At 42.2% G+C, this 15,803-nt stretch overlaps 1 protein-coding gene across 1 annotated transcript; it reads left to right on the forward strand.

The window, feature by feature from the left end:
• The first annotated feature begins 7,122 nt into the window (after positions 1-7,122).
• On the forward strand, positions 7,123-8,332 carry LOC104613226 (early light-induced protein 1, chloroplastic-like). The gene is made up of 3 exons (XM_010280958.3): positions 7,123-7,422; positions 7,545-7,628; positions 7,744-8,332. The coding sequence occupies exons 1-3, from the start codon at positions 7,264-7,266 to the stop codon at positions 8,086-8,088; spliced, it is 588 nt and encodes a 195-aa protein (XP_010279260.3). The 5' UTR covers positions 7,123-7,263; the 3' UTR covers positions 8,089-8,332.
• Positions 8,333-15,803: the final 7,471 nt, after the last annotated feature.

Raw genomic sequence — 15,803 nt, forward strand, 5'->3', positions numbered from 1 at the left:
CTCCTTAAGAGGAGGGGGACTAGGAGGAGGATAAAGAGGAAGGGGGGATCTCATTTTTTTCTTTATTTTTAATAAAATTCTTTTATATTAAAAAGAGTAAAGATGCATAACATTAGATTAAAGGGGGGGTCTTGTCGCCTTCAACGAGCTAAAAAAGTATTTAAGTTCACCGTGTTTATTGACCAAACCTAAGACCGAGGACGAGCTCAAGCTCTACCTCTCTACGAGTGACGAGGTAGTCAGCTCAGTCCTAATTAGTGAAGTAGAAAAGGTACAACGACCAGTTTATTACATAAGTAAAGTATTGCATGCTGTCGAGACTAGATACCCGGACATTGAGAAATTGGTCTTTGCTTTAGTGTTAGTAGCTCGAAAGTTAAGGCCCTATTTCCACGCTCACCATCGTGGTTTTAACCGATCGACCTCTTAGGCAAATCCTTCAGAAGCCTAAGGTCTTAAGAAAACTTACGAAGTGGGCAATCGAACTCAGTGAATATGATATCCGATACGAGTAGCGACTAGTAACTAAGGCGTAGGTCCTGGCAGATTTCATTGCCGAACATAGTTGCCAAGGCGCCTAGGCGACCACAAGACGCTCAGTTGCCCAGCCGACTAGGCGGGCGCCTAGGCGATGGAAGTATAAAATATATATCCCTACCCCTCTTAAGCTACTTTAGCAATGAAATCATTCGAATAAAACATAAAATGCCATTGCTAGCATCCAGGCCAACAAAAATGGGGGATTGTAGATAAGAAAATAGTGAAAAATAAGGGGGCGGAGCCCTTGTTTTGTTCCCAACATAAGTTGTCCAAGAGGACGATGTGGGTTGTGTTTAAGGGGGTGGAGACCTTGTTTCAGGCTTAAAAAAATGGAGGAAGACTGTTAAAAGTAGGAAAGAAGGAGTACCAGATTTTAGGAAGGAGGAGGCGGAGCCCCTGTTTCATCCCAAAAATATTTCAAGAAGAAGAAGAAGAATAACAAGGAGAAAACGTACCTGGAGGTCTTGGACTACTTGGACTGAAGAATGGAAATTTCTCAGTAATCATTTTCTCTTCTCAACTCTCGGTTCAAAACTCAAAGTCTCAAATCCAATGAAACTTTCGTAGTTTTAATGTAAAAGAGAATTACTTTAATAAAAAAATGATAACATACAATAGGGTGTATTCTAATAAGATAAAACAAACCAATAAAATGATATATGCACATTCAAAACAATAATATAACATATATATGGGTGAGCGCTTAATACAAAAACACTTGGGCGTTGGGCAAGGCGACTTCTAAAAATCGCCTAGGCGTTGCCTTGTCGCCAAGTGTACCTTCAACTCGCCGACCCCTAAAGTTGTCGAGTTAACAACCACTTCGGAGGCCTCAACTAGTGTGGGGTTGGGTTGATCCTTTATGGACCTAGCGAAATAAAGCTGGATTACGCCCTCCACTTCTTATTCTGAGCTTAAAACAATGAAGCCGAGTATGAGGCACTCATAACCGGGCTGTCACAAGTCGGGGCTATACATCTTGTAGTGTGCAGCGACTTACAACTTGTAGCCAACCTAGTGAATTGGCAGTATAAGGATCGGGAGCCCGTCATGTCGACCTAATTGGACAAAGTAAGGGAACTCCTGCCCAGCTTCCACTCTTGGCATATCCAACAGATCCTGAGATAAAAAAACACTATAGTTGATGCACTCTCTAAGTTGGCTAGTGCAATTGACTCTATAAGGACAGTTTACATAGAAGACCTGCCGCGCTGACTATAAAAAAGGTGGCGGAAGAGGTCGTCCCAATGATGACAGCAGAATTGGGCTGGATGGATTCGCTCATTGACTATCTACACCATGGGACCCTTCTGAAGGAACATAACGCAACACAAAGGGTAGAGCAACAAGCAACTTGATACATAATCATGGGCGAGCAACTATGTAGAAGATCATTCATGCTCTCCTACCCACGCTGCTTGCGTCGAGCTGAAGTAGACCAAGTATTGTGGAAAATTCATAAAGGACTCTGTGGAGGACACTTGGGGGGCAAGGCACTCACCCAAAAGGCCTTGTGACAAAGATACTACTGACCTACGGTGAAAATGAACACAATTCAACTAGTGCACAAGCGCGATAAATGTCAGCGACACGCCAACGTCCTACACCAACTAGTCACCGACCTGAAATATTTTACTTGTCCATGGCTGTTTGCACAAGGGGGAATTGACATACTAGGCCCCTTCCCACCTGTGACCGGGCACAGAAGATTCCTTGTTGTAGCAGTTGACTATTTCACGAAGTGGGTAGAGGCCAAGCCACTAGTAACCATTACTGCTCAGAACGTTCAGAACTTCTTTCCGAGGAGTATCGTATGCAGATTTGGACTACCAAGGGTACTGATCTCAAACAACGGCAAACAGTTTGAAGATATCAAATTTTAGAATTGGTGCACGAAGATGGGCATAAAGTAGAACTTCACCTCAGCCGCACATCCTCAAGCCATCGGTCAAGCCGAGCTAAAAACAGGGCGATCCTCCGTAGCTTCAAAGCTCAACTTTCCCGAGTTAAAGGTTTGTGGGTGGACGATCTACCCAACGTGTTATGTGCCTAATGAACGACCATCAAGATGGCAACAGATGAAACGCCCATCAACCTGACATATGGAACTGAAATCGTGATACCAACAGAGATCAAGGTACCAACTTTATGGTCCGAAACTTTTGATGAAGACACTAACGGGGACGATTTACGGACTAACCTCGACTTAATAGAAGAAGTTTGAAACCTCACCTACATTCAAACCGCAGCGTACCAGCAAGGAGTGGCTCATTACTATAACGCCTGAGTCAAGAAACGCCAATTTAGAGTTGGCAACTTAGTACTCAGGAAGGTTATGGTACCTGAGCCCAGTGTGGAAAAGTTTGGCACGAACTAGGAAAGCCCTTATAGAATCTTCAGAGTTATCGATGGAAACACATACAAGCTCAAAACATTGGAGGGGAAGATGGTATCCCACACATGGAACATAGACAACTTAAAGAAATACTATCTATGAAGAGTTCTAAGCTACGTAGGATGCCAAATCACTTTTAGCACTAAGGCACCCAGGCCGACCTCCCAGCAGATTGGCTAAAAGAAATCTAAGGGATTCCAAATCGCTTTTAGTACTAAGGCACCTAAGCTGACCTCCCGGCAGCTCGGCTAAAAGAAGCCTAAGTGATGCTAAATCGCTTTTATCACTAAGGCACGCAGGACAACTTACTAGCAGCTCGGCCAAAGTCTAAGATATAAAATTTTCATCAGTAGAGAAATCATACATGTATAGAAACAAAGCGAATTGCATCAAGTACGTAGTCGAAGTACCAAAAAAAAAGAAGAGAAAGAAGAGAGAAAAGAAAGAGGAAAATCCTCCAATAACAAAAGTTTGATAACACGGATGCACAGGCTCAAGAAACATCAACTTATAGGAGCACACAAGCTCTTGGAAACAACAGAAGGAAACAACCAACATCAAGGCTGACCTTTCCTTCATCACCGCCTCGCAGCTCACCATTGACATCGTCACTCTCCTCACCTTCTTTTGCACTAGCTACCTCTTCATCTTCATCAGGAGTCAAGGGCTCCCTATCGACTTGCAGAACGAGCTCATTCGACATGTCGTTGATAGAGAAAGTGCTGAAGTCAAAATCAAGATGCAGAGTCTTTAAGTAGCGGCGACAAAGCTTAAATCCCCTTCTCATTACGGGGACTACGTTCTCCACTTTTTCCTAGGCATATTCAAGGGAGTCATGGAAACGTTCATTGGCTACCAGTTCTTCTCGGCGGATATCTTCTGTATACTTTGCCTGCCTCTCTTCTAGTTGGCACTCCGAGGCGGAAATGGTCTCTCGGGCCTCGTCATACTCGCGCTATATCTTACTACTCAGCTGGATAAATCGCTGACAGTCTTCCTTGGCATTAAGTTGGATTCCTCGCATCTAAAACTACAGAGCATCGACGCTAGACTACAGCTCAAGCCTCTCTCTCCGACCTGAGGCGACCTGATCCAGCAGTACATTCCTCATGGTGTTCGCCTACCAAAAGAAGAAAAACATAATCAGCACAAGAACTACATAACTAAAACACAAAAGCTTCAAAAGGCTGGAAGATAAACCTGAAGGATACAATGAGTCATCTGAGCTCCAACGTCGGTTGGGTCCAAGCCCTAGTAATAACGCACGTCTTCCGAAAGTAGCATGCCTCTTCCCATCTGGAGGGCCACATATGGGTCATTAAGGCGGTCGAGTATAGAAACGTCAACGTTCGCGACGAAGTGGGGTATGTCAGAGGTACAAGGGCTGGCAGCACGTTCCTCTTGGTTGACCTGAGGTTGAAAGGCAGTAGGGCCCATAGAGTCGTGGTCGGTACTCATAGGGTTGCCACCTTCCTCTAGGTCAATGACAGGTGGAGCAAACGACGATGACCTCACCTCGGCACTGGCCGAGGTCCATCGATGAGCGACCAACCCTCATCTTTTCCTCGATGCCTTCTTCTTGGGTTCCACCAAAAGTGATTCCATACTCGCCACATTTGAAAAAAGTGGGAAAAAGATTAGCCAAGCTAAAGGATAAATAAGAAAAGCAAAGTACAAAAGGCAAGTTGGTTGACCTACCTATATGGCCCAGGCCGGCCCGAATAAGCATATTCTCGGCCAAAAAATTTTCTACGTTAAAGTTCTGGCGCATAAGGCGTTGGAACTCACATCACAACTCGTCGTCGAACTCTACATCAAATTTTCGGCAATCTCTCTACCATATGGTGTCTATGTTCCAACTGGTACTATGAGAGAGGAAGAAATATCTATTCATCCTATCTTTGACTTTCGAGGGAAAACCATCTAAAAAATTGTGACCTTTGTAGAAAGGAAGATAAAAGCAATAGGGCACATTGGGAACCTTCTTCAAATTACACAGCTCGACAAAGATATCTAAATCCAACGGATAGTTGAGGTGATGGCTTAAAGAAATCAAACCTACTAAAGTTCGGTTAGCATTGGGATGAAGCTAACCTAAAGAGACACCATAATGAGAAAGTACCGTAGGGATGAAAGGATGTAAAGGAAAATGAAGACCAGCGACCAACGCCTCTTCGAAGACATAGACCTCATCTCGGTCGTGACTCCAGGGAAGATGGTTGGGGTCGGGTTGGATACATTCAAACACATTGGGGATTTGGTAAAGGGTATACAGCTCGATTATTCACTCTTCAGATAGCTTAGTAGGCCCAAAGGGTGACTCCCCCTCTTGGGCCCCCACCTTGGCCTTCGATTAAGATGACAAAGTCTTGGCCTGAAAACCCTCCTCGTCATGGGGTGAACTCCCCCCCCTCTTCCACGGGAAATTTAGCGACCTACCCTCAGATGGATTGAAAGACATACTTACAAAGGAAGATTACTCACCAAGGGAAAAAGACAGGGAAGCCGGTGCCGGCGACGAACAAGATTACGGCAGGTTAACTGACAGCAACACATCGATCGAAGTCTCCTCTGATCGATCACCCTCCTCTTTAGAAGAAAAGGCCAAAAATAGTGCGAGTGGGACCTTAGTGGGGACCCCATATTTATAGTCCACTAGGAAGAAAAATCAATGGCTGAGGTGCGCTACTAGCAAATCAATGGTCAAGAAGACGTTGCCGCGCAAGGGCTAATTGAATTTTAAATCTTGCGCATCCATTGAGCACGCCCATTTGAAATTTGAATTCTACTGCAGTTCCGCCTTATCGTGAACCGGGTCAGGTGAGAGCGAACAACTTTTGAACCAATCAAACCAATTACCGTATTGAGAGCTACTCCTTTCGCCGAGCTGACGATGGCTCAGGAGTGACATGTGGCTTTTAAGTGACCCCTCGGTGCTAAGTAAGTGGATCACCTCGACAGGTTGGCCTATAACACCTCGCCCAAGCCGACCTCGAATACCTCGGCCAAGCCGGGCTAATAGGTCTCAGCAAATAGCGACCTACTTCAGAGACCGGCTGAGCTACGAGAAGTACCTTCGGCAACCTGCAAGGCGAGCTTGTTGACTTGTCACATAGATCCGTTACCAGTCCTAGATCTCTAGAGTACTAATGAGTCGACCATTAGGCTGGCCTACCGCATCGCATGCATCAGAGTTAATCTGACGGACCTCAGCCCTAGTGCAAATTACGTAATAGACGCCATTACTCTCCCCACTTCACGGAAACGGCTCAGTGAGAACCTAAGTCCCGTTGCAAGAGGTCTCAGGCCACTCATGTCTATATAAAGCACTCATTTTCACTTGAGAAGGTAGGCGCGCCCAAGCTCTCGCATTCTCTTTATCTCTTAAAGAACTCTCAAGCACAATTCGTTGACTTAAGCATCGGAGTGCCCACCCTGAGTAAAAACAACCCGGGTACTCTAACTCTACCACTTTTGTGGAACCATTCAGCTCAGCCAACCTTAGCTCGGCCTAGTATAGCTCAGCTACCGACAAGGCAAGCATTCGAATCGGCATCCGAATCATCAGACACGTGAGAGTTGCCAGATTGCGCTACATCTCTAACCATTGGGGATTCTCTGATGGCTAGTTTGTCGGGCAGGTTGTGCTCGGCCCATTACGGGCCCGTGGGCCGTGCCATGCCATCCTTGCCCATGAACTTATAGCCCTACGGTTCACACGATCATACCGTACCTTGACACGGCCCAATTTACACATCTAACATCTAGGTATGTGCCAGCTTGGATCTTAAAAAAAAACACATGGTTTTCTTGGGCCGAGAAATTAGCAGTTGGGCTAAGCTCTACGGCTTAGCTCTCCATCACAGATCTTTACAACTACGTGGCGTTCTATGAACTTATGACATGTTACCGGAAAAGGTCGATCTACCCAACGGTCCAACGCAACGCAAGCACAATCGTAAAACCTCGAACTTTCTTGGCCTCGAACCCTCCACTCTCCAGAATCTTCTGTAGAGGTTCCTGGTATATGTGGAACCCACGTCACCTACTTACTTCATGCGAAGCCAAAGCCATCCACGTTACATCAAATAAATGGGAAGGCCCAGATCGGTGACGTGGAACTCTATCTTCCACCATTCGTGCTGCTCCCGGATTCTATATAAACATTTCCTCTCCCATATTCTCGCAAGACGAAGTGCATGGTTGGTTACTCGAGCAAGTTGAAACTTGAAAGCTAGCCGTAGCTGATAGTCGTAACGCTCGGTTTCTCGCTCTTGTGCTGACGATTTAGCTTTCATTCAAATCTCCTCAAAGCGATCATCGTTCAGATGGCGAGCTCAGTATCCATGCAATCCATCTTGGTGAACCCCGTGGCCGTGGGGCGCCTCGGTCACAGATGCAGGCCATCAAGCATGGTCTTCCCCTCTACATACTTCCCACGCCAACAAAAGAATGGCTGCACTCTGCAAGTTCGCTGCATGGCTGAGGTAATAAGTCCGGCATCTCGTTTGTCGCTGAGAGATATGCTAAATCTTTGGCCCTGGTTTCGTTTCTTTTAGTTCACCAACACCAACACCTAACATCTTTGGTTTATTTGTCGGTGTACCAGGAAAGCCAGAAAGAGCAGAAGTCATCGCCGGTGAGTGCTCCCCCGTCACCACCCCAGCCCACCTCCCCTTCTGCTTCACCAAAGGTGAGTTTCTATGATTGCCCATGCGCGTGAGTTTGGAAGTTAGCTTCATCGTCCGACTGACGCATGCTTTAATCTTGATCTGGTTGTTTCGTGTTTGTGCTAATACATACTACAGGTCAGCACCAAATTTACAGACGTGCTGGCGTTCAGTGGGCCCGCACCCGAGAGGATCAACGGCAGGCTTGCGATGATCGGGTTTGTAGCTGCGATGGCAGTGGAGCTGGCCAAAGGTGACGACGTGGCGGCACAATTGGCGAACGGAGGGCTTACATGGTTCTTGGGGACCACGGCCGTGTTGTCTCTTGCGTCGTTGATCCCGTTGTTCAAGGGAGTCGACGTGCAGTCGAAATCGAAGGGTTTGATGACGTCCGACGCAGAGCTCTGGAACGGGAGGTTCGCCATGTTGGGCCTGGTGGCACTGGTCTTCACCGAATATGTGAAGGGTGGGGCCCTTATTTAGATCTTGAGTTTTGGGCTTTTTCTTTTTTTTCTTTTTTTTTGGGCTTTGGCTTTGGCCTGCCGCTGATTTATTGATGAGGCTGGCTTGCTGCTTGATGCTTTGTAGAAAAAAGAAACCATAGAAGAAGTGTATGAATGATTGTGAGATTACATAACAGAAGAAGCTTTAGATGTGGCATTTGTATTCAATTTCATTATGCAGTTAATTAAAGTTACAATGAATGAAATTACCATTACCAATTTCATTTGTATTGATCTTCAATTTGGATCTCCCTGCTTTTAAATTTTAACGATCTAGATTGGTTTACAAAGACTAACATAAGAGGCAGAATGCAATTCATCTCTCCTATGATCGAGAGATCGGATTTGGTCTTTTAGACTCTTTACAGAACGTTCTTCATAGCCATTTACAGCCGTGCAATATCTTTTGTATTTATATATTTTTTAAAGAGATATTTCCAATACACGATTACAAAGGAGTTTTTTTGGGTAATAGCTACAACCCTACAAAGGAGTTGTGAGTACGGCCTTTGATCATCAAATCCGATTTGTATGCAGAAGTAAACCTGCCTCCTCTACCTGTTCATCATCAGCCGGGCATTGGGCTCGTCGGGTCGAAGCCATTCAAAATTTGGTGAAAGAATTGGGTTCAAACCGGGGAAAGGCAGGTTTACCCGGTGCACCCTATGGTGTATTGCGCCTGGTCCCATGGGCATTGCCGCAACACCCACACCCAAGATAGAAAAAAGTGTGAAATTCGACCTTAGCTGAAACCTCCCCAGAAGTTGCTGACCTCAGCTGAAAGCGCTTGGCAATCACCTCCCCTGAACTATCTAATGTAATTATACCTCTTTAGAATTCTCTAACAAGATGTACAAAAATGTCTAAAATATCCATATACAATTTTTATTGAAGCTGGTTTTCTCAGAAACAACAATACAAAATTTATAAACAACAAAAAAAATGAGAATTTAAAATTGTAGCTTTACCTTTGAACGATTGATATGAAGATAAATTTAAAAAAATAAAACAATTTTACAAAAATAGATTGGAAGGGCTTTTGGGCTAGCCATTCATATGAAGAAAAAAAATTGGAAAACCAACATTTTAGTCAAAAATAACTATATAGGTATTTTGGACATTTTCATGCTTTTAGAAGATTCTATAAAAGGGGATTTATTTGTAACTATGTTAAAAGTTTAGGGGAGGTGATCGCAATTACCAAACTTCAAAGGACGTTTCATCAATGGTCATAAACTTTAGGGAGGTTTCAGCAATTTGCCCTAAAATATTTACAATTACACTAAGTATATAACAGCGAGGGAGAGAGAGAGAGAGAAAGAGAGAGAGTTTTATATGGCTCAGGGTTTGACCTGTTCATGGGCTGGGCCAGGCCAGGTTCGGGCTGGGTTTTGTATATGTATCAACAAAATACACTCTTGCCTGAGCCCGAGCCCAACCCAACCATCGGGCCTAAGTCTTGAGCACGAGTCTAGCCATCATATAAAACCCGAAGCCCAGGCCCAAGCCCGAGCCTAGTCAGAAATTTGAAAACATAATTTTTTTTTCTTTTTTATTCAATAAAAAAGTATTTTATTTATATTAAAAACTTTCAAAACTCAAAAATAATAAACATCTCACTATTACTTGGAAAATAAGAGAAAATCAAAGAAAAAATATTATATATATATATATATATTTATTAAATAAAATATATTTTTTATTATTTAATGTATTGTATCAAATTAGGCTCAGGCTTGGGCCGGATTTTTTCAGAAAGCCCGAGCCTGGCCCAAAAATAATTCGGTCCCAGTGCTTTAGGCCCGAGCCCAAACTCGTGGGCCTAAAATTATGACCAAGCCCGATTTAATAACAGGTTGGGACGAGCCAACCCATTGGGCTACCCGGCCCATGAACGGTCTACTCAGAGTGGCGGTTATGTGGATATACATGATATGCATGAGCCTTACGATATATGTTAATACTCCCTCTAAAGTTGGGGAATACAAATAAATGGTATGCACCAACTTCCTGGTGATTCCAATTACCTTGGTAAAGACGTCTGCAATTTGAATGTCAATGGAAATGTAAGAAGGCTTGATGAGGCCAAAGTGAACCTTCTCGTAGACAAAATGGCAATCAATTTTTATAAGTTTAGTTCACTCGTGGAAGACCAGATTGTTGGCAATACAGAGTGTGACCTTGTTATCACAAAAGAGATGCGCACCAGATGTTTGAACCCAAGTCCTAAAGTAGGTAGGCCAGCCACTGAACTACCCATGGAACGATATTCAATTTCAATAGAAGAGAGAGAGAGAGACAATATTCCATTTTTTATTTTTTACTTCCAAGAGATCAGACTATTGTCAAGAAAAACACAATAATCGGCAATGAAGAAAGCAATTAGCCCAATAACTCTAGAGGTGTAAATCGGGTCATGCTGCCCGCTGCCCGGCATAGGGCAACACAAATTTGGACCGACCTAATACGATGGTCCGCGGGCCGTGTCAGGCCCGGCACAATCATGCGAGCCGTGCTTGACCTGAGGTTTTAGGTCCATGGGCCGGCACGGCCAATATATATAATATATATTTTATATATATTTATATACATTTTATATAATATTATATAATAATATATAGTATATAATATATTAATAAAATAAATATTTTTTTAATTTTATTATACTAATTTATTTAACTATAGTATATATAAGCAATTTTATACACAAAATTCATATAAAATTAAAATTTTAAGTTTTTTGTCAATTTTTTTTTTAAATAAATAGCTTTGGTCCAATGCACGACCTAACTTGGCCCAAGCCTTAGCCCACGGGCCTGGGCCATGGGTCATGCTGGGCCGACCCTCAAATTTTTCATCGGGGAAGATGGCACAACCCGTGATAGCCTGCAGGCTAGCACGGCATAACCCGCACTTTGCACAGGCCGCCCACAAACTATGCCATGCCGGCCTGGCACGGCCCACTTAACACCTCTAAATAACTCTCGCTATAAGTATTCAAGGTGAGTGAAATGTGAGTCTATGAGCATAGAGAAGGATGTTGTGGCGCCTGTAGTGGCTTTCACATAGTGTAGGATGCGCAAGGTTACTTGCCAATGGGCTTTACGAGGTGCATTGAGAAATTGACTAAGATGACTGACAATATAGACTTTGTCTGGCCTAGTGATGATTAAGTATTGGAATGACCCGTGAGGCGGTGATACATGGAGGGCTCGGTCATGAAGGGTCCTTGGTCCTTGTCTAATTGGTTGCATTGTTCCATAAGGAAGGAAGCAAACTTGCATTCAATGAGAGAGGCATCTAAGAGAGAATATAAAACGTTTTTCATTGGCATAAGAAGAAAGAATTTCAATGGCCCCTATTCTTTGAGATGAAACCATGAATGCAAGGTGGATTTGAAGCTAGTAATGTGAGCTAGATCATTTCCAACAACTACAATGTCCTCCACATAGACGAAGTCCATAGTGAAGGAAGAGCCAGAGCATTTGGTGAATAATGTGCAATCAACTTTGAACTAAGTGAAACCATAATGGATTAAAGCAGTAACAAAATTAGTGAACTTAAAGCTTGTTTAAGGCCATAAATTGAATTGCAAAGATGGAAGACACGCTGCTCCCAGGAATTTGCATATAGATCTTCTCATCTAAATCATCATGCAAGAAAGTGTTGTTGATGTCCAGTTGAAATACGAACCAATCCTTAGTTATAGCTATGGCAAGGAGACACCGGTTTATACACCCATTTACACCCAATGGGATGCATACACGAAGGCTATGTGGCGAGAAACCATACTTGCCAAATTTGCAATAGACAAGCCACTTTTTACCTCATGAAAAATATTGATAAGTTGGTTGTGCTGATCCATAGTAAGTGGTGGTGGAGTGATGATATTTTGGTAGGATTCTAGTAAGTCTTCCTTAGGTTGTCACTGTTCACTGCTTCCCTTATGTTTGTCACCCAGTCATGAGATGTGGAGGGTACACATTCAATTTGTAACAAATTTCTCTTGTATGGTTGATGAGTTGATGATATTGCAATATGAACATTTGTGGTTGGAGTTAGGTGCTCTATTGCCTGTAGCACCATTTGGAATTCACATCAACCCCCCACAAAGGGGTGCCCCACAACATCCCACAGCACATCCCAAACATATAATGGGAACATCTCCTGATGATGTCTCATTATTTTTTGTACTTATCATTGGGAGATGCTCCCAATATATGACTAGGATGTCTTGTGGGACGTTGTGGGGGGTTGATGTGAACTCCAACATTTGTTGATCCAATGGGTTCCACTTTTGTTGTAGGAGCTAACTTGGATACCAAGGCTGCATTTGTCGAGGGAGATGGTAGTTTGTGTTTGAATAAGACAATGGGCTTCATCCAGTTACACTAGTGACTATGCTTTTCCTATGGTGGGCAAGGGATCTAAGATCAAGATCTGGAATTTGACACTCAAATAAGTCTCATGTAGATCCACAAGAAATTGCATATGAGTTGTTGGTTCTGGTGTTAAGTGGTGATCTCCGTGGCTACGGCACGTGAACAAGAGGGAAGTGGGGAATAAGTGAGCAACTCATCCCAATATCCCTTGAGGGTAGGAGGCAACCAATAGGTTATTCTGCTACAACATCATAATAGAGCGCTGCAAGTGATAAATACGTGGCACATTACCGAAGGAATAGCATTCCTTGAGGTACTTCTAAACAACCATCGTTGTGTTTGCATACAATATGTTGGGTGCTAGATCCTTGTGAATGGCATTCAAAATCCAAGAGAGGACCATGTTATTGGCTCATTGACAAGTAGGAAAGATAGTTTAAGAAGATATGTGTGAGCTCTGGGAAGTTCATAATCGGTTCAAAAGATGGAGTCACCATCCATTTTTTTAGAGGAAATGAGTCCTCATTTTCAGGTTTTAAAGGCTTGATTTAAGTCTTTGATAGTGACTCTGTCCTCTATGGAAAAGACACAACCGAGAGATTTTGGATCCCAAGGATTGGGAAAGGGAATATATTAGGAACCCCTCTATCCAAGCTGCTATAGCAGCCTAATACGGGAGTTGTCTAGGCTCAATTTCTTTCGGAGAAAAATAAAAATGGTTGCAGAAATTTTTTAAATCTGGAGGAACATGCTTTCAATTTCTCCTAAGACCGATTTTGAGGTGATGTTATCAGGTCTTATGTATTGATTTCCCTAAGATCCACGCCTCTCTGCCTCTATTCTCAGTTAAGAAGAAATTGAAAACGATGGTTCTCCAACATTTCAGAACCTCAAGTAACCCAAAAAAAAAAAAAAAAAAAACTAAAAAATGACTTACCTTTCGTATGTACCTTGTCAAAAGTTTTTCGACAGCTAGTATGAGATAAAATGAAGTTCAAATGGGTTCTTGAGTTAGGGAATGCTTCTTGTTGCAACAACTTCCACTTGAAAATGGAGGAGATGAGTTCGGAATCTAAGGTTCAAAGTAACTCTGAATTTCGGATGAACAAGAGGCAGTATATGGGATAGGAGAAAACTCTCTTCTCTCTCTAAGGACCTCCTTCAGGTTTTCTCTCTTCAATCTCCCTTCCTTTCTCTTTTAATCTCTGGTTTCCCCCCACATGGTTTCGAATTCGATTAGTATTTATAGAAAAAGGGAGGAAGGACAGGTCTGAATTCGCTCAGCCACAATGCCTAGGATAAAACAGAGTTTTTTTACATAAATAGTCAAAGATTCTTCAAAGAAAAAGATGCACAGTCAAGTTTTCCTATTTGGTGAAACATTTTCTTTGATTTATGGGTAGTTTTCATGGGTTTTGTGCATCCAATGGGAGCTTAGGGCATGCCTATCATAGCAGTCTCGTATTTGGGATTGTCAGTGGCAGAAAATGTAAATTTGATCAACTTTTAAATGTGGTTCTCTTTTTTTTAGCTTTAAGTGGGGTTTGTTTGGTATTTTGAGCTTTTTAAGCCTATTAGTCTCAAATTCATTGGTCTAGGTGTTCTAATGGGTCTGAAATTATCCATCACCCTTTTGAGGCTTCAGGTTGGGACAGATAATGTGGCAACTTAATATGGTGCATCAAAATAGTATCTTTCTAGTTTAACGGTCAAATGGGTGAATTAGGATGTAAAATTTGATGTGTTAGGGTTTTTTGGGTCTCTGAACATACTTATGATGTCTGATTGATCAAATGGGCTTAGGATAATTGAGATCTATGGCTGACATGTTCGGACAAGCAAGATTTGTTAAAATATAACCTTTGTTTGATAAAGGGTTAAATAGGGAAATTTTGGGATGAAATTTGGTGGGTGGGAACTTATGAACGTCATGAATCTAATGGAAATTATGGATTTTGATCAGAGGTATAGATTGATTGATTTAGTTCAGATCAATGTATTAGCTTATGGTTTTTAATCAATGAGAGGGCCCGAAATGGAACCTTACTTTTTTAATGGTCAAATGGAGGTCTTTGATAGTGAAATTTGACATGGTGGGGTTTTTTGGGTCTCTCAACATAGTGGTGAGGTTTGATTGGTCATGTGAAGTTGGGATGATGAATGGTAGGCTTTAATTAATGAGATTTACTGAAATATGACCTAAGCTTGATGGTGGGTCAAACAGGTGAATTTTGAGCTACAATTTGGTAGGTAAGCAAGGATTAGGGTGAGGAGTCAAGTGGATGGTTCTGATCTAAGAAAGATATGGTCAATATTGTTAATCATTCTGAGCCATCATAATGGGATCTTTTCGTTTTTGCGGTTAATCATCGTAGATTTGTGGTGGTATTCGCTAGTTGATTACTTCCTAGTGATATTGAGGTTTTAGGCATGTTGGATTTGATTTTGAGAAGTTGGAGTTTGAATATCGAATAGATTGGGGTCGTTAGGTAGGGAGTTGGCGTAATGAATAATGAATCTTTAGAGTTTAGTCATGAAAATTGATGTGTAACTAAGTTATAGTTTTCCATGTCCAGGGATGGTGTCTGATCGGACGTTGATGTTGATCTCAAGGTTGTTATTTGTCCTGTAGATTGTGTCAAATGAGGGCATTTCAGGTTTTAGCAAGTCTCAAGTTGATCTAGTTGTGTTTTTAAGTTTTGGGGTATAAGAGGTGGATACAAAGAGGTAGGGTGAATGGACCAAGCAAAAATTGGGTGCTAACAATATGGGTTTGCGATTATGCCATCGATGAATCCCAGCTCATTTTTTGGCTGAAAGAGCCATGCTCATGACCTGGTCATGTAGTTCTCGCTAGTCAAGAGGGATGTGACAAGGTTAGTGCATAAGCAGTTGTTTGGTATAGATGGCATTTATAAAATGAACATTTTGTAAAATTTTGTCTTGAAAATAAGACAAAATCTGCTTTAAACATTTTGTATGATTTTTTACACCTTAACGCCATTAAGCACCATATAAACCAAATAGTAAAAAACGGTCTTGAAAATAAAAAATGTCATATTTGGCTTTTTTTTTATAAACAACTCTCATGATTTTCAAGAAAGTTGTTTATCTGAAAAATGGCTCAACCAAATAACTTTTTTTGGTTTTTTTATTAAACACAACTATGATGCTGAATTGACATCGTTGCTCTAAAAAGCTACATCGATACCAAACACCATCCAAGTGATGAAGGAAAATGGGCTATTGATATCATCGACAAAGGAAGAGGTTTTGGTGATGCTATCATGCAGGGTAACAATTGACGCCATGA

The sequence above is a fragment of the Nelumbo nucifera genome, chromosome 1 (assembly GCF_055504915.1).
Source record: "Nelumbo nucifera cultivar China Antique chromosome 1, China Antique-T2T, whole genome shotgun sequence".
Classification (NCBI taxonomy): domain Eukaryota; kingdom Viridiplantae; phylum Streptophyta; class Magnoliopsida; order Proteales; family Nelumbonaceae; genus Nelumbo; species Nelumbo nucifera.

What these genes read in the sequence shown, in the direction of transcription:
- LOC104613226 (XM_010280958.3), top strand. Translation starts at nt 7,264, where the DNA reads ATGGCGAGCTCAGTATCCATGCAATCCATCTTGGTGAACCCCGTGGCC. An exon ending in AAGTTCGCTGCATGGCTGAG is followed by an intron (nt 7,423 to 7,544) that starts GTAATAAGTCCG and finishes TCGGTGTACCAG; the next exon opens with GAAAGCCAGAAAGAGCAGAA. An exon ending in CCCCTTCTGCTTCACCAAAG is followed by an intron (nt 7,629 to 7,743) that starts GTGAGTTTCTAT and finishes TACATACTACAG; the next exon opens with GTCAGCACCAAATTTACAGA.